This window comes from Calidris pugnax, unplaced genomic scaffold, assembly GCF_001431845.1.
Source record: "Calidris pugnax isolate Ruff unplaced genomic scaffold, ASM143184v1 scaffold103, whole genome shotgun sequence".
Taxonomy (NCBI): Eukaryota; Metazoa; Chordata; class Aves; order Charadriiformes; family Scolopacidae; genus Calidris; species Calidris pugnax.
In genome coordinates, this window is record NW_015090990.1 from 4,938,577 (window position 1) to 4,965,716 (window position 27,140).

At 36.2% G+C, this 27,140-nt stretch overlaps 1 protein-coding gene across 2 annotated transcripts in view; it reads right to left on the reverse strand.

Moving 5' to 3' along the window:
- Nucleotides 1-27,140, reverse strand: part of KCNH7 (potassium channel, voltage gated eag related subfamily H, member 7) — a 241,058-nt gene that overhangs the window by 77,563 nt on the left and 136,355 nt on the right. Inside the window, exons 3-6 of one of the 2 annotated variants that reach the window (XM_014954696.1) lie at nucleotides 23,022-23,177; nucleotides 13,988-14,020; nucleotides 6,813-7,241; nucleotides 2,665-2,685 (exon numbers count right to left, since the gene is read on the reverse strand). In XM_014954696.1, the coding sequence (XP_014810182.1) occupies nucleotides 2,665-2,685; nucleotides 6,813-7,241; nucleotides 13,988-14,020; nucleotides 23,022-23,177 (639 nt within the window). The remainder of the gene's footprint in view (nucleotides 1-2,664; nucleotides 2,686-6,812; nucleotides 7,242-13,987; nucleotides 14,021-23,021; nucleotides 23,178-27,140) is intronic. The other variant, XM_014954695.1, reaches the window with a different exon arrangement.

Sequence of the window (27,140 nt, forward strand, 5' to 3'; positions counted from 1 at the left end):
GGGTGTGGTGTTTTCCTGGGAGGGAAACAAGAATGGGTGCTGTGATTCAGGAAGAGCCAATGGGACAGGATTAGGCCTATGGGGTAAATTGCAGATTCAACAGTGGAGCAGCTTGATTGTATTTGCAATGCGTGAATGAGTGAAATTCAAAGCAACCAGCTGCCTGGAGATAGCTGTGGGGAAATGCTTCAGGCTGTGCTGAATTCTATATTTTTTGGGGGTAAAGTTCTTAAAGTGAGGGCTGGTTTTCTCTTACACCTGACTTAGAATGCATGCTGAAGAACCAGACTTTTAATTTGCTCTCTTAGTTTAAAAGGATTTATACACATGCTTCCTACTTCCTAAATTCATGCTAGTTATATGTTAATCTGGGCCAGAGATAGAAATCCTCTACTATTCTACTTCACATTGTGCCACTGTGCAGAAATGTGACAAGGGAGGGCACAAGGCTCTAAGATTAATGGTTCAGGTGCTCCCCTGGGAGAGATCAATCCGGTGGTTCTGCTTGCAAGACTTTCTGTATTTTGTCCAAAGATCATTGGATGTAAGATAAACAAAAATTTGTGGGTGAGCGCTCTAATCACTAAGCTACAAAATCAGTCCTTCATTTTCTCCTTAAACCAATGAACCTAGTACATCCTTTGTGGAACATCTTCACTGGAGAAAGGAAAAAAGCACTACTTTTGTCCCACAGGGAATGCTAAAAAGCCTGGTAGTGAGGACACTACCAAGGAATCGGAATATTGTGTTTGAATTCCTTCTTGTCCAGGTAGGACCTGGACCATATCATCTACACAAGTATGTTATTAAAAAGTTGTGTTTAAAATCAATAAGAGCTCACAATCTCCTCACAAATCAGTTAAGTGGCTAATCTGGCTGACGTGTGCTACACACATATGGTCAGACTGCAGTTTTTCAGCTCTACTTCACTACATAGTTGTAGCAGTTAATAGTTTTTCAACATCGAGTAGACTTAGACAAGCAGGGTATCAAGTTGGGGCCATTTTTCAGATGAACAAGATTCTTGATACCTAAGCAACTCAAAGGTAAGAGGAAACTAAGGGAGCTTAGGCAAATCCATGATTAGATAGTAGATGAGATATCTTTTCTTTTTAATAGTAACTTTGTAGATGCTTAAATTACATTGAAGTTTTTCTTTCTGGGATTTAAATCTTTTATTGCTTCTGTTCCAAAGGGAATTCTCTCTCCTTCACTACCTAAGACTCACGTGTGTGTGATGTCAGACTTAAGTTTGCACATAAGAATAAAACCTTCCTTTTTTTATCCACCCTCTTTCACTTTGGAAAGTGATGAAAGGTATACATGTACCTCATTGATAATGGTAATTAATTGAAAGACATCACTATCTTAAGTACAGCCCAGGCTGGCAGCAATTGAGCTGATACTTGACAGCTAGTGGACCTTTGCTATACTCTCATAGCAGGAAGCAAAAAAAGAGGGCCATAACAAATCACAATCACAATTGACACTAATTGGCACCCTGATTGACAGTTTCAACAGAGCAGCCAAGAATTGAATAAGCAGGGAGAATGACATGCTTCGGCCTACCCTAGAAAGGAGATTCTTAAGGTTAAGTTTGAGCTCCCCATTTTATGGTAGGATTCCATTGTCTCTGCTTATGCAATGCATTGAGAAATGATTTCACTCTCCTGAGCTGTCAATCCATCGTCTTTCACCAGCAGTAAACACATTTATAAAAGTTGAGACTGCATTTTTTCCCCCTAAGATTTTGCCAACATATACATGAAGCAAATGCAATGATTTTGTACTCCACAAATTGCTTTACAGAATCTAGGTCATGCACTGCATGCAGTTTAGAGAGGAGACTTTACCAGGTACACACACTTTTTGCATCATGCATGAAGTCACAAACCAGTATTCAGACATAGCTACAAATACTGAAATTAAAAACCGAACACTTTAGTAACTGTTTTCTAGAAACGGAGGAATTCACTTAAGAATTATGTTCAAATTGCTTCTAAGAGATGTAGCTCAGTGCTGGTGAATAAAACTAATTTTGTAACTGCACTAAATATTATTTGAACATGAAATTGGCAACGAAGTTCATGCATGCACATTTTAATACTACAGGAAGCTTGAAACCATACCCCCTGCCATCCAGGAACGTGAAACTAGTTTTAAGGAGACAAAAGAGGAATAAGTGAAGATACTTCCACAAGGCTCCTGATTACCAATTACTTTATTTTTGAGATAGTTAACTGAAAACTAAGCACCTTATAACAATAGATAGTTAGTGGCCCCTACTAATATACATCCTTTCACAGGTAAACTCCTGGCACCTTCAATAGAAGTTTTGCCTGCTTAAGGACAGCAGCACTGAGTTAAATAACTATGACATGTACTCTTTCCCGCCCTTCCTTTTTGGAATTAACAGATAATTAAGTCAAATGACCATTTAACTATGCCTTCACTTTTTCCAGGGATTGGTAGTTAGTGCTTTGAGACAATTGTTAAGGGGAAAACTACATGTTTAAAAATACATAATTTGAATAATGCACCTAGCTCTAGAGAGGTTAGCATGAGAATGTTGCATTTGAACATTTCATACAGCAGGCAAAGTAACATGCCAAAAAGTGTGGCTGTTTGAAACACTGGAAGGTACAGTTTAGATATATACTTTACCTTTGACATTGCGACCATTGTCTGGTTTTCAGCATAACAAAAGTGAAGAAAAAGAGAGAAAAAACAACTAAAATCTACATCAGAAAAAGCATAAAATATTGCTTCAAAATATGTATGTGGTTTGAATTGAAACACTTTTGCTCCTCTTTGATTATATTATGTAGACCTTTAGTCAAGATGAAGTCCCTTAGACAATTGAGAGAGAATCTGTAAAACCGTTTGGAGTAGATCAGCAGGTAGCAGGACTGGCTGTAGCTAACTTGCTTTAACAGTAACACAATAAAATTGTTTCTCCACAAGTCCAGCACTGGGTTGGAGTTTAAAAGTGCTAATCCACAAATTGGTAATTAGTCACACTTAATTAAGTGAGGCTGAGGCACCCATACCTGTGCTGCTCGCAGACGGACTGCACAGAACCCCAGGCCCTGCACCTGCCTAGGACTCACAGGAGGAGTTTTTACCATGGCAGCAAGCTGAGCAGTGCCTTTCTGAGTAAATACAGGAGAAATGCTGAGGAGAAATATATACCTTAAACCTTTCTTCATCTCTTAGGTGCCTTTCCACAAGGTAACAGTGGCAAAGCTCTCTGTCCTCACAGGCACACCCAGCCCTGAATCTTCTGACGAGATCAAAACGCTTTAGGGAGAATATTATTTTTGTTGTTATTATTAGTTAGTATTATTTTAAAGAAGCCACACAAGCGGATAGGTAGGCACCACTCCTGTTCCTCAGTGCATGACCTGACCTACAGGCCTCCCTCCCTTTGTGTTGTGCCCCCTGCCCAGCTGCGGCAGCTTGTGGGGAACGAGGGTGGGAGAGGGCCCCAGCGCTGGCAGGGAGCAAGCGGCCAGGCACGGGGTTGTGGCCCTGCCGGCCACCATGACCAGCTCGCCAGCTTTCCAAGGTGCATTGGGCTCAAAGTGATGTTCACCTGCCATTGTCTCCCTCATGACAGGCTGCCTCTGAATGCTGAGGTGGCTGCGCCCCCACTTTAACCCTGCCCTGGAGAAAGGCTATGGTCTTCTCCTGTGAGGGACTCAGAGGTGACGTTGGGCCTTGTCTGTGGTGGCATGTCACACCTGCCGCCTCCCTGGCTTTTCATCAGCTTTCTGAGGACTGGGGAGCATGGGACATTGAGCTGGGACCTCTGGACTGTGGTGTGGGAGAGTGTTTTGTTCCTCTCAGCCTGATGCCTTTCTTTACCAGGTGTCTGTAGCAGTAATAAGCTTTTGTAGGCTGAGTTAGGCCCAAAAGTCTGCTTTTTTTTATTTAAGAAGATTGCAGGGAAGTCACTGAGGTCACTTGCTAAAGACAATAAAATTCCTGAAGAGTCCCTGTGAACCTGTACATGCCTGCAAAATCTGGATCTCTGGCATTTCAGGTGAGAAGGGCTTGGCTGGAGTTTGGGTGGTGGGTGGAAGACACAGTTCCCGCCCTGCTGCTTCTGCTGTCAAATAGTCAAATTTACAAGGGAATTCCATTGAGTACACTCAAATGAATTTAAAATCCTAAATTGTCATTTTCACTTTGATACCTTTGAGCATATAATGGCCACAGCTATGATAATTTCAAAGTGACAGGCAACTAGGCTACATAAATTAATTTCGCACATGAAATCATTTATATTTTTAATTGTGTTATCTTCCAAAAAAAAAGTTTACCATGGGTGAAGTACTGTAGTTAGTGTTGAGCCAAATAATGCTATTCTCTTCTGTCAGAATTCTGTTATGCTAATTCAATTAATATTATTTGAACTGGAAGAGGTGGAAAAAAATTATATCTGAATCCTGAATTGCGTTTTCAGACAGAGTAGTAGTTTTCAGTGGATTCAGGAAAATTCGCAATTATTAGGATCAATAAAAAAAATGAAAATGGAATAGGAAATATGTTGAACCTTATCCTTCCTTGCGTAACAATTTAGCCCATTGGGACTGTAATTTACTTTTACTTGTCATACTTTACTTTTACTTAGGACTTTAGATTTTCCAGTACAGTATCTAAAGCTTCTGCTCAGAATCTGTGAGTCTGGAGAAGATGGTTTAGGCTGAACCCTGGTTGCCTAACTTGCATGGATAATTTTATAGCAACAATAGGCTTTTATGGCTCACTGATGAGTAAGACAAGCAGGACTTGCTGGCTAAGTTTAAACATCTTTTCAGCATAAGGTGCCAAATTCTAATATGCTTGGGAGCAGATGGCATCAAGGATGGTTAGTAATTCTAATGCAATTCTGAGAGCCATCCCATGTTTTTTTAGAATGTGTATGTTTGACCTAAACTTAGGGTCAGACTCTCTACTATTTTGTAGCTTATGCAGAGTGAAATCAGAGTGGCAGCATTTTATCTATTTACACTGTAAACGATCAGATCATGTGAGAGGCCGTAGAAATTCAAATGGGTTATTGACTCCTTATAGTAAAATTTATTTTCCTTAGTATTTAACTTCTGAAAAATACTATTAGGTGAAATGGACCTCGAAATTTTTGCTCCTCCCCACAGCAATTATTAAATTATGTGGTGATTTCTGCATGAGCTTTGTACCACTGTAACCAATGACACTTAATACTCAAACTGATTTTTACACATTTTAATGATATAACTATATGAAGAATGACCAATTGGGAAGTGCTTTAATGAAAATAAGTTCTGAAAATAGAAATTGACAAAACAGATATCTTTAAATGTGTTTTATATGAAAAGTTAGTTTAAATATCTGGGGAAGTTGAAACCATGATGAAGCTCATGCAGTGGTCCAAAAGACATGCCAAGGTTCAACCCTGGAGATTTTTGCCTACATATCCAGATTTTGAAACCTTGGTTTGCATGTGAACATGAAATTTAGCAAAATGGTATTGTTTAGGATGGATTTAATTGAATTTTCATTCAAGGTTCATTTGAACTGAAAAAAATCAGAGTCCAAAAGAAACAGAAATTAGAAAATAAGTATTTACCCATTATATTTAATTCAGGAAGAGTAACTTGAAGGAATAATTAATCCTGCTATTTTAAGAGTTAATCTGGGTGGCAGAGGAGCATTCAGACTTATGTTTTAGGAGATGTACAGAAGCAAAGAAAGTTCCCCTTGCCAGGGACTTTCCAAAAGGCAGGAGAACTTAAAGGAATTTTACACTTGCAGTCAATGAACAGGAGAAAACCAGGCAGTCACTGTAAAATGGAAATTCATTTTCTTGCTTATTTATGAATCTGTATACAGTCTTCCATGACATATGTTTTTGAAATCTTAAAATAGTCCCCATACATTCAATGTCATCTGGCTTGAATAAAAAGTATGCAATTCAAGTCATTAGACCATCAGTAGCTGCAAAAGCATTGTATGTGTGGCACTTTTCTGTGAAAGCCAGTTTCAAAGGTGCCTCTCCATTCACAGGGCTTTCAAACCTCTGTTTGCTAAGCTGTTTCCCAAGTTTCTCAAACTCCCTGTTTCCAACAAGAAATCATGGCCCACACTCCATGAATTTATGTAATTAGGTGAGACAGCAGAAAAAGAAGACAGAAAAAACATCTTTGTAAATTTTGCTGGTTGCAAGAGTATACTAACCAAAGAGAAAATCACACTTACATGAATTTTACACTAAGCATTTCACCATTTCACTAAGCATTACATGAAACATTTCAATGGAGTTGCTGAGGATATTTTCTCCAGTGTGAAAGAAAAAGCATGTCTCAGTGTTGGATCAGTGAATATACAATGCACACATTACAGATTTAAGAAAGATCAATTGTTCAGTCTCTGAAAGAGGATTTCATACAGTCAAATACATCCTAATATATGTGAGTATGGGAAAAAATTGTGCATGCAATTTTAATTTGATCACCTGATTTTTTTTCACTTCAAATACTAATATTAGCTTTAAGAATGTTAGGCCCGAATTTGCTGTATTCCTATACAGAGGAGGATGGTACTCTGAGAACACCCCCATGATTTCATTGGTCTGCTTAGACATGAAAAGCAGTATTTAGTGTAAATAAACCTGGCATATTTGGGCCCTTAATATTTTTAGTGCTCCTTTGTATATACACAGCTGATTATATTTAGTTCTGCTTACAAAGTGATGATAATTACTATGAAAAATCACAATAATTCCTTTTTTAATACATCAGAGAATACTGTTTGACTTTCTACCATACCTTCACTCGCGTGACGGTCCCTAAAAATGTTCTTGGGATGGACGTTAAAGCCTTCTATGTCATGTACTGAAGATGCTCTCCGTATACTACAAATGCTTTCCTTTGATCTGGAATGAGTTAGTGGATTGCTTGTCTCTATCATGTCAGGGTAAAGTCTGTCCCATTGCTGTTTAGGTGATGAATGGTCAAGAGGTCCTGATATATTAACCAAAGGTGAACATTTACTGGGTTGAATCAGTGCTTTTGTATCATCCACTTCTGAAGGGCTACAGCTTTCTTTTGTCGGTGATTTAAAGTGCTTCATCGCCACTGAGTCATCACTGTGCTTAGACGAATCCACTATCACTGCATCAGGGTCTTCCTGTGGTAAGGACTGCTTTCTGTACGTTAAAAGTCTCAGTCCAGGTAACCGGAACCCAAAGAGTCTGCCTGTACAGAAATACATACAAAAGAAGAAAATGTATTAGTTTCTTGTCATGAAAATCTGCCTTTTTTTCCCACGCAGTCAGAGTGCGTAGTAGTAGCTGTAAGTAATTGCTGTTTTCCTAAGAAATTACAATGCTTAGAGATGGAATGTGTGAATAATGGAAGTATTATGTAGCTGTATTTGTTATAGTCATGGTGTTAAGGGATTCCATACTTCAGTTAGACCTAAGTTATTGAGCTCAGAACAGGGATAGCAGCATTGATTCTACAGTCTCTTTTAAAAGAGATAAAGTTATCTGTTCTGATGATTTCTAAATTAAAAATCTATGCATCTATAAAAGACTTCTAGAACATGTCAAACTACTTTGCTTGGTAGCTTTTATTCTGAAATAGGTAATTTTGTATTCTATTATTAGTGGAACTCTGTGTGCTTACAAGTGTACTGATGATTTATTGATTTATTGGCTACCAATTAAACAGGAAGATACCGGTGCTAATCCTCCAGGAAAGAAAAAATAACCTGTGTATCAGTTTTGGCACAATCCTTTCCAATACTTACACTTTCAATTAAATGAAACACTTATTTCGTATGAGTTTAAAATGAAAAGTAAAGGAACATGCGGGAAGGAAATATAGCAACACAGCTGTCAAGCCTCAGTTGCACCTATACAATGCAATTATCTTTTGTACCTTTACATGGGTGTGGGTATATTGAATGGCAGGGTAGGGTACTTAGGGTGTGTGGAAAACTAACAACTTTGTGTAATGGTGAGAAATAACAGTAGCTGAGAGGAAGTGTAAAATATAGTACAAAGAAAGAAAATATAGGGGAAGAACCATAAAATCTATAAACTGTCCCTCTAACAAAACCAAACCCAGATAGAAAATATTTTGTTATTTTGTAATACAACTCACAGATGAAGGCACAGAGACATCTAATGTACAGAAAACACAGTAAATGCTTAGAAAAAGCAATGCTAAAAAAACCCTATCAAAATAAAATAATTGAAATAATTGAAATGATCAGAGGTCATTGCAGAAATTGTCTGACATCTAATAGCTTCTTGACACTCATCTCTTTGCTACATGAGTGTTTTCCACAGTGAATCAATAACAAAATTATTTCTTGGAGGACATCTCAAAATGTCTTGCTATTCCCTCTTACTGGATAAGATATTCTGCTTGGGATAAGATTTCATTTTTTTCAGTCAGTTTTAATTGCTAGTGTTTGTACCTAGCTAACAATCGTTAATATTTAGCACTGAAATTTATCATCCCATACTGAAATGTTAGCACTGCATTGTGTTATTTCTCCTAGTAAATGTACTCAAGTTTCTGCCTATCTGCCGTTCATAAACTTTCTGAGTCAGAGATTGTGTTCAAACCATAAACTGAATGTTTGGTGTACCTTTCTTTCATGAATTTGTCTCGGTATGTTTGAAACACACTTGTACTTTGATCTGGAAAACATTCTATAGGAAACAGTTCCATAATTTTAGCACACCTTTGTGAAAAAGTACTTCCCTTGCTTGCTATAAACTTGTTGCCCTGGGGAGGGTGCTAGTTCTTATCATATGAAAAATAGCTAATAATTGCTCCCTTTTTATAGTCTCGATAGTGTTTATAGCTTTTCATAGATCTGTTGCATTCCTCTTTGTATACCTCTTTTCCAAGCCAAAGAATGCTAGTGTAACTGTATTGTGTACCTCTGATCGTTCTCACTCTTCTCAGTTCCTTTTCTTTTCTAATGTAATCATTTTTGACAGTGGCCTGAGCTACTCCCAGACTCAGGGATCAATGCAGTGACATAACGGCTTCTTGTTTTGATCTTAGTTCCTTTCCTTATAACTCTTAATATTTGATTGCCTTTTTGAGTTATCTTTCTAGCCTGTGCTATTTTAAGATATTTTCATAACAGCTGAGAGATTTCTTTCTTGATTGGTAACAGATAATTTAGTCTCTACTATTATGTCTGTAAAAAATTTTGTTTGCTGTTTTATCACTTGGCTGCTGAGTGTCATAGGATATGTCTGTAAATCTCATATCATACTCTGAATAATTTTGTGACATTCAGAAACATTCTCGCCTTGCTGTTTGCACCTTCTTTATCCAAGTAATTGAAAATGTATTAAATAATGGAGAACCTGTGAGACTCTACTGATAACATCTCAGTATTTAGAAATCGTGGCATTTACTTGCAGCCTTTTTCCCCTACTTTAAAATATAAATCTGTGTAATAATATTCCTTTTTTTTTTCTCCTCAACAATTTCAGAAAATCTTGTTGAATTCCAAATATTTAGCATTAAATCTATTACCCTGATGCATATAGGCACACAACAGTACAGTAGACAGCTATCTTTATTATATAAAACCAGAGTCATGCATGTTTTAAACAGTGGCTAAAGGTGCCAATTTTCAATCAGCACAATGGTATTCAGCAGAGTGTACCTTGGGAATATGCATATTTCTTCTAAGTTACTAAGTATACTTGAACAAATTGCTTACAGTTGAAATTAGTGAAGTACATTAAAAATTGTTTTATTGCTTTCAATGCACATAGAATTGAGTTGCAAAGCAGTTTATAATTCAGTTTTGAAAGCTTATTGCATCAAAACTGAAACAAATAAAATATTTATTTTTTCATCAATTACATTCTTAAAAATACCATTCATAAGGTTTTCTGGCATTAGACACTGTTAAAGGCTTTTTGCTGGCACTCTATTTTAGTCATATTCATGGTGGTGCAGATGGTCTTTTCTGCTTCACCAAGTTAATATGACCACGTTATACTGCATTACTGATTTAGCTGTCTAACTGCAGTTCAGCTGGAAAGAATACTCAGTCAGAATTTTGCTCCTTGCTAGGACTCTTGGCCATGAAATAGAAAAATGAATAGCTTTTTGCTGTTCTTCTAAAAACTATAATAAATGGTCTCAAAGTTAAAATCTCTCTGAATATTCTTTAGAGGAGGAGTAGTAGTCTTCTTCTTCAGTGTGTGCATAATGAGCTATATGATGTGTTGGACATTCAGCTCTCTCCTGCAGTACTGTAGCTAAAGCTCTCCAGGAGGCCCATTGGGAACCTGTCTAGTTTACATCACACTTCCTTGCTCAGCTCAGTAATAACACAACTTGTCATGAAACAAATTTCATGACCTCAGGGCTGCTGTCCCAGTATGGACTACAAGGGTCAGTGGAAACTTTCCTGGCATACTGTTTATGGGGTAAAATCATCTGTTTGAAAGTGGGCAATCTCTGCTTTCTGTAGGTATGACATCAGAGCAGATTTATATCTATCAGATAACATTTTTTAGAGGCAACTAGCTATTTACTATAAATATACAGATAATGTTGCATTAAAATCCTTATGTTTTATTGACGCTGAAGACTAGATTGTCAAGTTCTTCTTAATGCTGAGTCAAAGATTTGTGTAATTGTGGCTTGCTAAGAGCAATTGAGGAAAGCAGTTGAGTCTGAGTCACAGTTCCAGGCTTACATTCCACCTCCTCCTTTCAAACCTTGCTTCACTGAATAATTTGCAAATGAGTTAATCTGTTGGTTGCATTTTTTCTCTGTGCCATCTCAGCTAACCCTTAGAGTTTCTGAATAGTAGAACTCAGTCAAAAAATATATTGAAGATAAGAAAGGACATTTCTAAAATGTTTGCAGATGTAGTTATCTCCAAAGTCCCAAATTCAAATGGCCTTTTCTTGCCTTCTGAAAGCCTTTTTTAATTCTGTCTCATATTTTGGGAGATCAAAGGAGAAGATATTCTGAATTTATGGAAATAAAATATTTTGGTTAATAGTTTTGTGAAAAAAGGTGTAGTAAAAAACCCTATCTTGCTAAGAAAAAAGTAGTCTTGCTTTTCTGTAAGTGTTGAAATGGGAAATGTTAAAATTAATGGAAAATTGCAATTCTTAAACACTCAATACCATCATATAGAATTGGGAGGGGGCTGCTGGGGAGGGGAAGGAGAAGAATGACCTTATTAAGGGTGGAAATTGCAGCTTAAAATTTCCTGCCACATAAATACAAAATTCATTTTGAAAATGGGGCATTCCAGCAAAAATGTATTTGAATACAGATTTTTTTAGTAACCCAATACACTTGTGTAGCAAGTAATTCCCCTACCTATTTGGTGGACGCCTTCTGTAACAAGGAAGGGAAATGGTATTTGGCCTGAATATTGCCTTGCTACATTGAACGTCCTCCTCAAACTCCTACAACTACAACTAAGAGCGCTTTACTTTCACTAAAATTTCTTTAGTGGTTTAAGCATTACTGATAGATGCTATGTGCTGTCCCAAAGTCTGTTTAGCTGATGTCAATGCACATGGGATTCTGGGTTTCCTGTCCTGGTCACTGCAGAAGGGTAGTCCTAAGAGATAGCAGGTGGGAGGTCATAGTGGCTCCTCAAAGAATTGCTCAGCCAGTTTCTGTAGCATCTCTAGTAGCATTGTTACTTTCATGCTGAAGTAGAGAAGTAGTTTTCCAGAAACTGGTGTCTGAAGCTTCTTTCAGGTCAGTCAACCAACGGGAAAAAAAAAGGGTAGCTGGTCTCAGGCTCCCTAGCTGACAGCTAGATTTACCTTGTCTAGATTTAGACTTTCCAAAATCAAATCAAAGGAGCTCAAATGCACAGAAAGTTTATATCAGATAAACTGAGTGAGATGTAGAAACTGTCAGAACTTTTTCCTGGAATAATGTACTACCTGTCCTAGCGTGAGAACTAAACCAAACTCTGAGATGCCCATGTTCAGGTACAACCTGTTACATGTGGTAGGGTGTTGAAGAAAATCAAGTCTTGGATAGTTCTATCGTAGTGGATGACTGGTCTGTAATATGGAACGTATGTTACTTTTTCAGTATATAGGATCAAAGAATACAACATATATATCCATAAAGATCAACCTGTTCTAAACAGAGAGAGATTTCATTGACAAGGGCAGGTAAGGTAGGTTGATTATGACAGATTATCCTCCAGACCATGGGTTAATTCAACGATACTTTTGTTCTGAAATTTCCCCAAACAATGAGCAAAATTACTTTCTCAAACGGAGCACAAGTCACCTCTTTGCTGAAAGATTTTCTGATAATCGAATGCCTACTGTCAAGGAATTCTCAGGATCAAAAATAAGACAGGCAGGTATTGAATTGCTGCTCAAATGCTTGGAAATAACATCTAACAACTCCTGCAACAGACTGAAGGAAATAATTTCTTTTCAGAAACAAAATCCCTAAACTCTGACCATCTAAAATAGCAGCAAATACTTGAATTTACTCTATGCAAACACTGAGGCATGTGATGCTGCCTTATTATTGGTCTGGGCTCAGCAAGCCTTAGGACAGAGAATTACAGCAAGAGCCAATTATGGTTTTTGTCATTTCTTTTGCCCAAAATGTAGAGAAGCATACATAAGTGGATCATTTTCTTGCTCTGCTCATTAAATATTCTTCATATTTTTTCAGACAGGAAAAAGAAGGCATATCCAATTATTAACTTCAGAAACTTAAATTTATAATTCTCAGATACTGCATACACACATTTTTCTTATCCTCCAGTATGCTCTACTTCAATTTTGGCGCTTCTTTTAGTTTTCTCTAAAATTTAAGGTTACACTTGAGTTCTATCAGTTTTAGCAACAGCAATCTTCATTATGTTTCCTTCTAAGTGACAAAGTAGTTTTATCTTTGTGCTGGTGATGGCACATTTTCAGGCTATACTTCTCCTAAAAGGTACTACTGAGAATGGGCAAGAGAGTAATGTGCTTCCAGATCCTCCTGTCTACACACGGGCCTCTGATGCAGCCTGTCAAAACGTGAAAGGGAGGGAATGAAGTCTCTGGATAGATGTAAGGCTATACTGTGTGTGATTGGCCAGTGAATTTAGTCTGAATAATGTTCTGAGGGTCTTCCTCAACAGACAGAATGACTATATCCTTGGATGTTAATACAAAACTGTACATTTAATTGTCTTTTTTTCGTCCCACATGTTGATAGAGATGTCATTGTATTAGATCTTATGTTGAGATTATAGGAATGACAGTGGTTTTGGAAAAAGCCATAAGAAAAAGAATTGGATTTTACTTCTAGCTTTTTTATTTCTTAGACATAATTAAAAGTGAAAGACAAGAAAAAATTAAATTATTGCAATGAAAAAAAATAGCAAATATCACAATAAATTTTATATGCAAAGAATTCCTCAACCAGCACAATATTTTGCTGTCTTGCTAAGAGTATGGTGGGATTTTTAGTAGCTGGAAAAAAGAATTCATTCCATCTATTAGATCAAGTTATCAAGAAATTTTTGACCCTTCAATCACCTTGGTTGCCAGATTTCATAGAATAAAAATTGCTTTTGTCTGAGACAGGAAGCCTGAAGAAGTTCTATTTATGTTTTAGCACTGAATTTATATACTGCTACCAAATTCCACAGTGTGTTTTGTCTCATATATTGATTGAAATTTTTTTATGCTCTTTATGCAAGAACTTTCGATAATAATAAGAAGCTGAAAAATATCACTACGTTTGGATTTTATAGGTGATATAATTATACTAAATTTCATAGTTTAGCTATTATATCTATAGTTTTGCCGAATTAAGCATTCAGAGAGCAGGAGAAAGAGCCATATTTTGACTTGCACTCTTCTAGAATTATGTAAAATGTAATGAGATCTTGAAATAATAGAACCAGAACAAAGCAATAAAAGGACTTTAGTAGATAGAATTTTAGAAGATAGATTTACCTGAAGAAGAGCCACTCGAAAGGTTGTTACCATCTGAAATACAATTAAACTAGATTTACAAAAAGCTTTAGCTTAAAAAGAAACAGATTCAGAAAATAAACAGACTATTAAGAAAAGGAGGTAGAATATCAAATTTTAGAAGCAAATTCAGGTAGCTTGAATTCATATACAATATATGTAATCTGCAGAAGAATTGTTCTAAAAGTACATTGCCTTTTTATTTGGAACATTTAAGAACTTTTCCATTGAGAAGTACTTTGATAATTGCTAAATTTGTTGCATAGATCAATATATGTTTCCAATTACCAAAATTTAATGTTGGCTAAATTTTCAGACAGAAAACTAATGTAGGTGTATCCAGACTAACGTACTATTTCTCATGAAATGGAACTTTTCTTAGGGATAATTTCTTTGCTAGGAAATGCCTGGTTTTAGTTGGAGTAAAAGTTGAAGAATTCATAATCTTTTTAGGAAGAATAGACTTTATTCACTGACACTTGTTCAAAGTATGACCTTAGAAAAGTTTCATATTGCTGATAGGGCTCACTTATTTCATGTCTTCATAGGAAGAATTCTTCAGACTATGTGTCTTTGCCAATTTCTTTTAGGTCTTTGAAATGCCCAACTTGTCTGGGTGCTATGCTCCTTAATGCAGCCAAGTAATAATGATAGGATTTTATGCCTGAGAAATAAGACATGGTGCTGGTAAATCTTCTTATTTTTATCTATAGATATATGTTGTTTGCTTACCATGTTGAATTATTTAAGTAAAAAACCTATTCCTTATGACCAGTGTTAATCTGAAAGCTTCTTAAATCTGTTTAAATATTTTTTTCTGCTGTGTGGTAAAGTCCTCTTCGTCTAAACTGGAGATACCCTGAGAGTTTTTATCAGGGTAAAATCAGGTTAAAATTTCGAATTCGGTTTAACAAGTGCACAAATGTGTTAAGTTCTCTGTGCTAGTTCTTATTACGAATAATAGAGACATATGTCTCTCCTCCATCAGAGAATGATGCAAAACACACTGCCGTTGTACTTTCCTGAGGCTATGTATTATCATGTGGGATGCCTTTGCAAAAACATTATTCTAGCCTTGAAGTTACCTCACAAAACCCACCTGTTTTAAATGTCCGGAAAAGACCAAATACATAGGAGACCTGTTAAAAATGAATGAAAATACAGGACTGGGAGAAACCTACTGTATATAGTTCAGTCCAAGAATCCTTTTCATAATCACTTCTCATACTTACTGTGTATTTATTTAAATAGCAAAAGGGAAATTTGCTGGGTGCCTGAATAGCCACAGTATTGTCAGCTTGTGTTCATTTTCTTGCCCAGTGTGCACAAATCACCTCCACTGAAAGATATTGATAGCTGTGTTCTTCCCCCTTTTTGGGGAATCTCTTTAAGCAGAGATTGCCTTTTTTTTTTTTTTTTTTTAAAAAAAAACAAAAAACAAACTGTGATCCTAGCTAGCAGAGGCTGTATTGTCTTTTTTTTTTTTTTTTTGTACAAAATACAGCACAACAACTCTGTGATCCTAGCTAGCAGAGGCTATAATGCAAACAGCTAATTACAGTGGCTAGAATCCAGGGAGGCTTCATTTCTGATCTTTTTCTGAGGAAAAAGAAATACAGCCACTCCGCTTGCATTTTCTCTGTATCTAAAAGAAGACTAATAGAATTTATTTATCTTAATGTTTGTTCTATTAATTAGGCAGTTAGGTATTTGTGGAGCACTGAAGGTGAAAGTACCAGAGGTTTTTCTGTCTTTTACTGGCGCTTGCTGTTTGGCTGTATTCCTTTGCTAAGAGTTCAGCACTGTCTCAGTTCACCTAACATTCACTGTAATTTACCTTGGAGACAAATACACTTATTGACACTGGGGTTGTCAGAACTATGCTGCTGGTTGGTTAGATAGAAACCTTTGTCCTCCTGGACACAATTTTTCTTGACCAGCTCTCACTTATGTTGCATTTGCTCCCAGTGGTGCAGCTAAAAATAAGACCCTGGAAAAATTTCTCATTACATTTTGGGCAAAGTCAGGGGGTTACTATTGCTTGTATGTGCCATGTTCTATGTGGCAAACTTGCATGCATCAAACGTTATACAATATTTCATGACAACATTGTCATAGAGATATGTTTAGAAAAAATAACATGCTTGCCTCTCACTAAGCTACTATGCTTACTTCGCAAAGTGCTCTGCACAGAGGAAAGCAACATTTTTTGAGTTAACTGTTCGACTTAAAGGAAAGGCTTGATTTGAATTTAAATTCTGCTTGCTTGATTTGTAACTTCAGTGAATGAAGTGATTTCTACTCTTGAGATGTAACTATTGCTAGGACCAGCATAGAAGCAAACTTGGTGAAGTGAAAGCACTTTGAAGAATCTGCTTGGTTATGGTTTTACCTGTTTAAATATTATTATTAGCCTGTTTATATTGATTGAACTATTATCCAAAACTATGCATTTATTAGATATATAACAGATTCTATCATTTCCTTCAGAGGAAGATCCCAAGAAATTATTCCAGGGTATCTTTAATAGGCTTATAGATTTTGAAGTGATAAAATTATAAGAAAATCCTCAAATATCCCTCTTTGGCAGAATGCAATTATACATTTAATCAAATAACTTTCTGGGCTTTCTCCCATGAGATAATGAACACTGTGTTTGGGAACCAGTATTAGTTTATAGGTTAATACTTCTATCTAGTCCAAATGAATGAAAATTGTGATAGTTATCTATCTGACTTCAGCTATTTTAGCATACATATCAATAGGAGCTTTGCTTTACACAGGACTGGAGTAAATGTTAGAAAAAGCACTTCTAGGTCAGTAAAAAAGCGGCATGCTCTAGGTGTGGCAGAAAATGAAGACTGCTCAGAAGTCTCTGAAGACTGCTCAGGAGTTCTGAGGTTTTTCTCATCTTGTGGATGTGCGTATATTAAAATCCCACAAATGGTCTGCTTTGAGTAGAAAAATCATAGCAACATTCTTCATATTGAAGTCAGTATCCACAAATCTATGACTTTCTGTCGGTGTGAAATGGCTGCTGATTTTCTCTGTGTTCAGTCTGTGTCATGATTGATTTTGATATTTTGCAGTTATTAACTTTACAGATGCTTTACAGTTTGACAACTTTAAATAATAGAATCAGGTGCCAGGAGCAAATATTACTTTATGCCACTAGTCCTATAAATTTCTGAAATGTTTCTGTAGCATAAATGTTTGAAAGGTTTGACAGATTTGGGAACAAAATTGGACACTTACATTCCCTTTCCTCAACTGATGATTTGATAGCCGTATTTATATACAGAAGTTATAGTAGCTTAACACTTTATAATAAAGAGTTTCATGAAGACTGTACAACCCACTGTATAGGAATTCTTATCTTACTTTGGTTAGCAACTTTTACTAGTAGACAAATTTAAATGAAAAGTGAATAGTGTTGACGGGGTTTTTTTTTTGCTAAATTGGTATAAAATCACATCTCTTATTAATTTAGCTCATTGTACAAAATCTACAGAAAATGCTTTTTTTCTTTTACAGTGAACCTAACAGGAAAGATTTCTCTTTTTCTAAAAGTACCTTGCTAAATATCCATTATTTATGCATTATTTGATTTGGAGTTGAAAATTTTATACAACATTGGCAATTAAATAGATTTGTGAAAATTTATGTACAGTGCTTTTGGGAATAATTTTTTATTGTCATTGTGATAATCAAGCAAATGTTAGTGTCTTAAGGGTTGTGACCTGGAACAATCCAAAAGAACTGGTACAGTACAAGTAAAATCCATTTTTAGGGCTTATGGAGCTCAAAACTTTTGATCTTAACACTTTAATATTCTGAACAAATATCCTTTCACTTAAAAAACAGATAGTTTTGTCTTCAAGCATAATCTCTCTTCAATCTGTCTCACAGATAAAGTGAGGTGGGGTAAAGTTACTAAGTGTTTTTATCTTGAGTATAAAAGTTAATTTCTGGAATTATAAAACATTTACATGATCTAAGAAAAGGCAACACAAAAAGGAAATGAACTTATTAGAAAACACTTGAAGTAAAAATGAATAGAATTCTCATATCTGGAAATGAGACAGAATTTAGAAAGTGTAATTGGATGATGAATGGACTTCTATAGCAGAAATCAGTTTCTGTCTCACTAGCTGCTCTTTGTATAAATACATCCTTACCCGGAAAGAGGATGTTACCCAGTCATGGCGTAAGAAGAAATTTGTTCGCCTATCTGAATATAAAGATGGGACAGATATAGTATTAAATAAATTTGGTTAGAAATTTAAACAAAAGATAAGACAAATGTTTAGGGATATTTTTTATTTTTCTCCAAAAGGAAAGAGTTATATATGAACAAAGATTTTGTTTTACCAGTGAAATGGCATACATTGAAAAATAGAATAGTGGCAAAATACAAAAGCAGTGAAACAGAAAAGAGTGTAAAATCAGTTGGCTGTGATTTAGTAGTTTTTTACAGAAATGCTGCATGCTAGGATTTTCCAAAAAATTTCTATTTGATTATACACTGGCTGGACTTCCATAGAGAACTGATGATAAATTCTTGTGAGGAAGAATAAAGGGAACAAAAGGATTAGCTGAGAGGATTTTTACACCGTATTGTGAAGCCAGTATCTTCACTTTTCACATTACTGCCTATTCAGCTTTTTGCTGCATATGAGTTAGGAGCTTTTGAGCACCAGACTAGAAAGAATGCTATTTTTACTGAAACGTGGTCATCAAACTCCTGGCAACATACCCTCCTTTTTTTTTCTTTTTTTTTTCTAAAAATAATCTATTATTATCATAATCTGCCAAGCCCAATGCTGAATTGGAACCTAGCAGTGTTAGCCATCATAACATATAACAAGAGACAGGATCCCTGTCCCAAACAGCTTCTTAACTGTTTCAAATATCTGTCAGTATTCAGCTGGCAAATTTTTAATTTTCTGCCTGTCCCGAACTGAATGTACTCTCTGAGCTCAACCTAGCAAATGTCAGTTGCCTGCTGTAGGTCTTTAATTTGTTCAGAGGGCCCTCAGCCTTTTAACAGATTGGAATCCCTCTTTTCTGTTAGAGCCTTTGAAAACAGAAGGCACCCGTGTGGACAACACGGGTTTTTCTTACATGGTATTTGATTTCAATGCTTATGAGGAGCGTTGTGGTAAGCGGTCTTGCTCAAAACTGTTAGCTGCAGCTAGCAGAAGGGATGCTTTTAGAAAAACGACAGTTTTTTCAAAGTTACCCTTGATAATTTGATGTCAACTCTTAATAAATCAATTAGAGGAAAAATGATAGTATTGAAGAGTTATCTTATTTTCTAGGGTCAGAAAAATAACTGTAATCTTTTTGCTTCCTATTCACTTTTCATTCTCTCCTGCAACCTGACTCATTTTTATTTGCTCTCATGTTGAAAAGACATTGTAATATGAGAAAACTCAATCTAAGGAGCTTTGGAAAGAAATCTCTCATGATCTGTGTACTTCTGGGTACTAGATGTTAATGTAATCTGAAATCTTTTGTCTTTTGTCATTAGCTGTTGCTTATCTTGGTTGATTGTCAGAGATGTATTGCACTTGTTTCATGGCTCGTTCTCTCTCTATTTTTATTGTCTAAATTGGTTGCTGGATTTGAAGGGAATTTGTTTCTTCACCTTTTTTTTTCATCCATTACTGTCCATTTTGTGTGAGATCCAATGAAAATAGATTACCTGCTTCACCTGTTGATGTATGTTCTAAATAAAGTAAGATGATGAAAAACTAACTTCCTCCAGAGAAGCTTTCCCTTCTCATGGTGGAACATGACTTTAAAAAGATGATTTTACTGATAAACAATCCACCTTTTTTTGTGACTTCTCTTTTTGTTTATTGGTCTCTCTCTGCCTTTTCTAAATTTCAAGGGTTTTGTTTGTTTTAATTCAAACCCACCATTGGACTGTACACAATATCTTACAGTTATTTCTGGATGCTTTGTACAGGTTGGCCTCTTTCTTGAGAATTCTCTCTGCCAAGAGGAATTTTTGGCTTTGTAGCAAATTTTGTATCACCATTCTTCCCATCCTGCCCACGTAACAGTCTGCTCTGAAACCACAAGCAACTGGGTAGCAGTAAGAGCAGCCATGTGTCTGCTCTAGTTTTTACCACTTTCTGGCATCTGGCTGTACCCACTAGGAGGAAACTGGTTCAAGTCACCTTTCTTTGGCTCCTTTTGCACCTTGATCTTTCCCTATTATGTCCTGTGCTTGGAGCAACGCCTATTCATTTTTCAATAACTCTCAACAAGGAAATCCCCTGAGTATGTCAGGCGTAAATACTGTAAAACACGAAAAGGGTGTTCTGACTGAGTGCTTTTTTTGTGGATGCCCTCTTTAGCGGCTTTTCACTTTAAAATACGGCAAGTGACAACACTTGAAAATGTACAGTGATGTATTGCAGATAGCAGAACAAACAGCACTTTTTCAGGACATGAAGCTCCTTCATCCCCTTTCCCCCAGTTGGTATTTTACCTTCTATTTTGTCAATGAACCCCATTAAGCATGGACCAGCTGAACAATTTTATGTATGTTATAAAATTGTTTCCTAAAACCAGGAAGTAAAGTGTTCAAAATTCACAAAATCATGGCATCCTGAAACAGAAACAGAATATAAGTGGGGTTTACTTGAAGTATTTTTTATAATTTTGTTCTGATGCAATTTTATTATTTTTTCTGATACCCCTTAAAGGAATTTTTGTGATAGCGTTACCAGAAAAAGAAAAGTGTTTTCTTGGTATGTCAAGAAAAATGAAAAATACTGCTGTATTGGTAATTTAAAAAAAAAACCAACCCGCAAAACAAAATAAGAAAAGGAACTATAAAAGCACAAGATTTTGAATATGTATTGTGAAGAATATTTACAAAAGCTCTGTTAAAAACATGTGATATTTGGTGAAAAATAATTATTTGCAGACTTCTAACTTCCAGTAATGGGTATTTTCTTTTCCACAGATTTATATCTACTACCACTGTAGGATTATACGGTTGTAAGTGGAAAGAATTTGGCCTATCCAGAGTGATTCAGTCAGAGCTCTTTCTCCATGCTTAATGAAAATAGTAATGTTTAGTATCCCAATTAGTTATATAAATAAATTTCAGTCTTTTCAAAATGTGAATGATTTGGCAGTATGATGGGGAGACTTTTTGTTTATGCATTTTTCAGTAGTCACAGAGCTTTGTGTGAGATCCTATGCATTTTGTCCAGAAGATACAGTGCAGAAACTCTGGATTATGAAGAATGGCAAAGACTGCTTTCATCAGAAGGAATCTGGTAAATACTGCTATATGCACAGCTACAGGCCTCCTCATTTCAATCTTCTCAACATAACTAGCACAAAAATAATACAGTGTCATCACTTATGTAGGGCAAAGGTCTTACATTGGGAAAGTTCTCCCCTTGCTTTTCTCAGTGAATCACAGAATCATAGGATGGTTAGAGTAGGAACGGATCTTAAAGATCATTGGGTTCCAAGCCCCCTGCCATGGGCAGGGACACCTTCAACCAGACCAGGTTCCTCAAAGCCCCATCCAGCCTCGTCTTCAACCCTTCCAGGGATGAGGCATCCACAGCTTCTCTGGGCAACGTGTTCCAGTGTCTCACCACCCTCACAGTAAAATAATTCTTCCTACGTCTAAATCTCCCCTCTTTCAGTTTAAAACCATTACCCTTCATCCTCTCTGATAAAGAGTCCCTCCCCATCTTTCCTGTAGGCCCCCTTCAGGTATCAGAAGGCTACTATAAGGTCTCCCTGGAGCCTTCTCTTCTCCAGGCTGAACAGCCCCAACTCTCTCAGTCTGTCTTCATAGGAGAGGTGCTCCAGCCTCTGATCATCTTCATGGACCTCCACTGGACCCGTTCCAACAGGTCTATGTCCTTTCTGTGTTGAGGACTCCAGAGCTGGACACTGTACTCCAGGTGGGGTGTCACCAGAGCAGAGTAGAGGGGCAGAATTACCTCCCTCGACCTGCAGGCCACACTTCTTTTGATGCAGCCCAGGATTGTACTGGTCTTTGTTCTCCTATCTAGAGAAAGCTGAAGTGTTGATTTAACAATCAGAAAGCTTAGGTTTCAGGTCCCTTTATCATACTAACATTAAAGATTATTACACTGTGAAAAGGTATTTTCCAAGTGTTGCTCTGCCAGCCAGGGGAAAGTGTTAATGCTCACTGTTAGAGCATGCTGTGCTTTACTAAGTGCTTGTACAAATGGGGATGTGTTCTGGGAAATCTTCTAGTAAGAGGAGCTTACGTGAGTGCAGATGCAAAGCAGAAAGATCATGTGCTGTTGCTGCAGAGTGAAGGTCAATAAAAGAACACACATTCAGCAGATAGTGGGACAGAAAGCTACACAGTCTTGCTGTATGAGAAGTGGACTTTTGTTTTGCTTAGAGTTTTCTCATTTTGACAATACTTACGTTCCAGAGTAGAATGAAAACAAAAGCATTTCCTATATATCCAAAAACCCCACATCCTTCAAACCAAATCAAATACTTCCGTTCAAAAAATTAAGATGTTAAATTATGTTTTAATTTTTTTTCCACATTTCATATTTTCTAGTTTAATTTATTCAAACCTTCCACCAACAATTTTTTGTTTGGAAAGGAAAATAGAAATATTCAGTTTTGAATATGCTAAGATGAAATATTTGGGCTGTATCATAGTACTTTTTTATTTTGCAATTTTCCATTCATAATCAATTTTTGTCAAGGGTAATGCATTTCTGTGAAATGCTTTACTTTTAATGAATCTATATGTCCTAGCAGTACTCACAAGATCCATACTGTTAGCACCACCAAAGATTTGATAGATTATCTTGCCAACATTATAACAGGTTTTCTGCATTTTACTTCTTATTGTTTTGAATTATATCTAAAATGAGTCAGCTACTGAGGATTGCATCATTTCTTTGGTAGCATTATTGCCCAGGTTAATGACTCTCCCAGCTAAGAGTAGAAGTAAGGAGAGAACTTTTAACAAGTAACTTACGGTTTACAAGTTTGGATGGCAATATTGGCTTGCACTTCTCAGGAGATGCCACATTCTCTTCATCTGTTACATACTCAAAGTTAATAATAAACATCATTGCTACTCCCTCTTGATTTTTCACTGGAATTATGTGGGTGTTGCAAATGAAGGTAGATCCTGCAGACAGAGGAAAAAAAAAGGAAGAAATACATAAATGAAAGGAAATTTCATTATTTTTTCACTCCAGTAATTCCTTTACACCAATAGATAGTGAAGAATATTTTTTTGAATTTAATGATTGAACATCAAACACACTATTTTAAAATGTAAACAGGAATATTTTCGTAGAAAGAAACACATCTTTTGATAATTTATTAGGTTATGACAGCTTCCAAAAGGTCTCTCCTTTAAGATGTCAAATTTTCTTTTTGTTTTTTTTATGCACTGGAAATGCCTATATAGAGAGACTTGTCATATGGAGACGTTTAGCACCAAAAGTAGCAATGTGAACACTGTTCCAACCACATCACTAGTGAAGAGAGCAGAACTCCATTCTTCTAAATGTCAAACATTCTTCAAGCTTTTGGTTCTATTACAACAGGATGAATCATGCATTAAATATTTATGGGCGTAAATATATCACTGTTTTTATTTTAGCTCTCAGTCTTTTGGGGGCTGTATAATGTTGTTTAGGTTTGTGTTAAAAATTGTATTTGTTGTTGGATCCTATGGGGTTTTATAATCTGTCAGAAAAAACTTCTAATTGGTGGTAATAATTTTCAGTAATCTTCAGAAGAATTTGCCCTAACTGTTACATATAATTTGAAGTATAAATTTAAAAGTACCCTACTTTTCATATATATGGAGTATACCCAGTTTAAACTGAAATGAACAGAAGGTGTAATTTCTCAATACCTATGGTGCTCAGGGTATTCTTGTGCAAATGCCTAATTACAGATATAAAGAACTTTTTGTGTTAATTCTTCCAGTATAACTCCTAAGAAGTTTCCTTTGACAAGGTTTGTCAAATTTCATTAGTTTTGAGTTAATTCCTTCTATTAACCTAACAGAACATAGCAGTTCCAAAAATAATGCGATTGCTATAAGCAATACAATAATGTGCTAAAAGCCTCATGCAAACACAACTGTGAGATGGTGTCTTTCCATGATAACTAGGGACTGGTTTAATGTACATCATCTGCAATTTAGGCATTTAAATGCAGTAATCACTGAAACCTGACAGGCTGTGCAATTTGACAAAAAATAGTCCTGATTTGTGTTACACAAGAATAATTTTTATTTTTTTTTTTTTAATTTATTTTTGCCATTGAGCAAAGAGGTGGTAAAGATTTATATCATTATAACCAAGATCAATTTCTGGTTCCTTATATTTAATGTAGTACTTGCTATAATGCGATATATATGGCAGTTTGAGCTATGTATAAAGTTGACATGCTGGCCTTTCAAGTTTTGCAGCTGTATCTTCAATCCATTTAATAAAACAGTTAAGCTGTGGCACTTGCCACAGTTGCCATGGTTACAAGCTCAATGACTTTAGTAAACAGAAAATAAGCAATTTAAGACTGTTCCATTAGAGCTAAAAATAGAAGTGCTGCAGGCCAAGCATTGCAACATAGACTGGTTAAACAGAGGGTCTGAAGAGAATTTAGAAATAATCTTTGTGTTTTTAGCTAACTACAAAAATAGATATCGGGTTTAAACAGTCAAAATTATATTTATTGATTCACGTGGAAGGAAATACCATTTCATGATATAGTCTATGTTTTGACGTGCAGATTTATAGGTTGGGTGGATATCCCCCAGTTGGACACCTTTAACACAAAGGCCTGGAAGTGGGGCTAAGCTGAGGAGTACACGGCTTTGAAGAACGCTGAACTCCAGTGAAACACATGCTTATCATTTTTGCAAACAAAGATGACAAGGAGCCTCAGACTTCTTTAAAAACTTTCCTGCTTTTGAAGGCAGGGGTGTTTCAGCTTTTGAAATGCTTCCCACAGTGCTAAGTAATGACACTATCTCCCATTTATGTAGAACATTCCGCCCTCAAACGTTTACAAACCTCATTTGTACTGCAGCTAGGGATTTGCATCTCTGGGGAGATGCAGAAGTTGTTTAACAGTCCACAGTTTAAGAATGTGGCAAAAGAGCACAGGGTTAAAAATTTAAGCTGTATCTAGAAAAATTTTGGGAACAAAGAATGGGAAAGATTTGTATCTGGTATAATTCAGCATAGTTCCATTGAAGACCAAATGCAGCAGCAGGCTAATGAGTCCAGTGTAGTTCATTAGTCTGAAGTTTTTCCAAAACACCTGGGCTTTTTAAGAGGCATAGAATATTTACATTGTGTGAATGACTGGAACTGGAATTCTGCAACTTAACCAAAATACAATGCCTGTCACAGTCACTGTTAGTGTTTGCCTTTTGTACAGAAATTGTTATCTGCTATATACTTATCGGTATCTATCTCTAAGGAAACGGCAATAAGGAAATACAAAATATCAAATAACAAGGAAGACCATAGTGTGACTGAAAAATAACAGTTGGGTACAAAGAAAGAATACTAGCAAATTCAAAAGATAAGCTTTGATTTGTTTGAGTTGATGGCAATAAAGAAATCTTAAGAAGTAGCTTGTTTATAAACAACCTTATTCAGTATAAGCACTCTGGCATTCCACTGCTCTTCATTGCACTCAGCATGTTTTCCCTCTTTGGTCTCTATACTGAATACTTTGAGAGTAAGAAATGCTTCTGATGAGCAATAAAAACTGTAATGAAGTTTCTGGAATTTGCATTTCTCATCTAATGGCACAGGGCAAGTGGATGATATAATCAGAATAATTATGAAAATTATACCCTTATAATTAATAGAGTCAATATCCAGCAATATATCTGCGTTTTCTAAAGATTACTGTTGAGGAGTAATCATGAAATGTACCTGTTGTGCTCTCTCATTATAATCATTGGAAGTGATAAGAAAATATCTGGCTTTTCGTCTTTGTCAGCTAGAATTCCATGGGTAAAAGGGTTTGTTTTATTTTGTCTACGGCATTTTAAAGACCACTCTTTCATCTAAATAAATTAGTGGCAAAATATCCTTATGTGAAGAAAAGATTCTCCACCCCTATATGCTGTGTGAATATGATGCAGTTATGTATTCAACAGTACGATTTCACAAAACCAAACTGGCTGATGTGAAACAATTAACTGCCAAAACATATACATAGGTGACAATAAATATTTAGGAAATAAAGATTTAGGATATATTAGGGTTATGTAAGGATATATTGCACCATTTGAGCAATTCTGGTGAAGGAAAGCCTTTTAAAATATCTGGTTGCACAGTGTTTAATGTTGACTTGCTTCATGAAAGCAGTACAAAGCAGGCACATCAAACCAATTAATCTGGTTCATAAAATCTATTTACCTTTCCAGTGATTTTCTACAGAAGATTTTTAGGACAGATTTTTATCAGGCTGCATCTTCTAGATACAACTGCATTCATTTATTTGAATTGTAATAGCTCCCTTTATGACCAATTGGGAGAGGAGAATACAATTAATAGTGAAGGCATTCCAAATTACAAGAGCCTCCATTCTCATATGAAAATGGGAACAAAATTTTCACAGAACATTACATATGCCAAGCCCAAAGAATGAGACACTGTGGTATTTAGGTTATTGTCCTAATTCTGCAGAAGTCCATTTTCCACACAACAGAGACCCTTGAAATTCCATTGTGGTTCTACAGGATGGCTTTGCAGCCCTGTTGTCCTGAATGACTCTGACAGTTGCTACCTGCATTTCCCTGCTTTAGACTGAACATTAGGAAGGAATTTTTCACAGAAAGAGTGGTCGGGCATTGGAATAGGCTGCCCAGGGAGGTGGTTGAGTCACCATCCCTGGATTTGTTTAAGGGACGTTTAGATGGGGTACTGAGGGATATGGTGTAGGGGAGGACTTTGTAGAGTAGGGTAGATGGTTGGACTCTATGATCCCAAGGGTCTCTTCCAACCTGAATGATTCTATGATTCACCATTAAAAAATTCAGACTCCCCCACCTCAGTACAAATTTGAGGACTTCACTGGGGCTGAGACTGGTTCCAGTTTGGCACCAATCTTT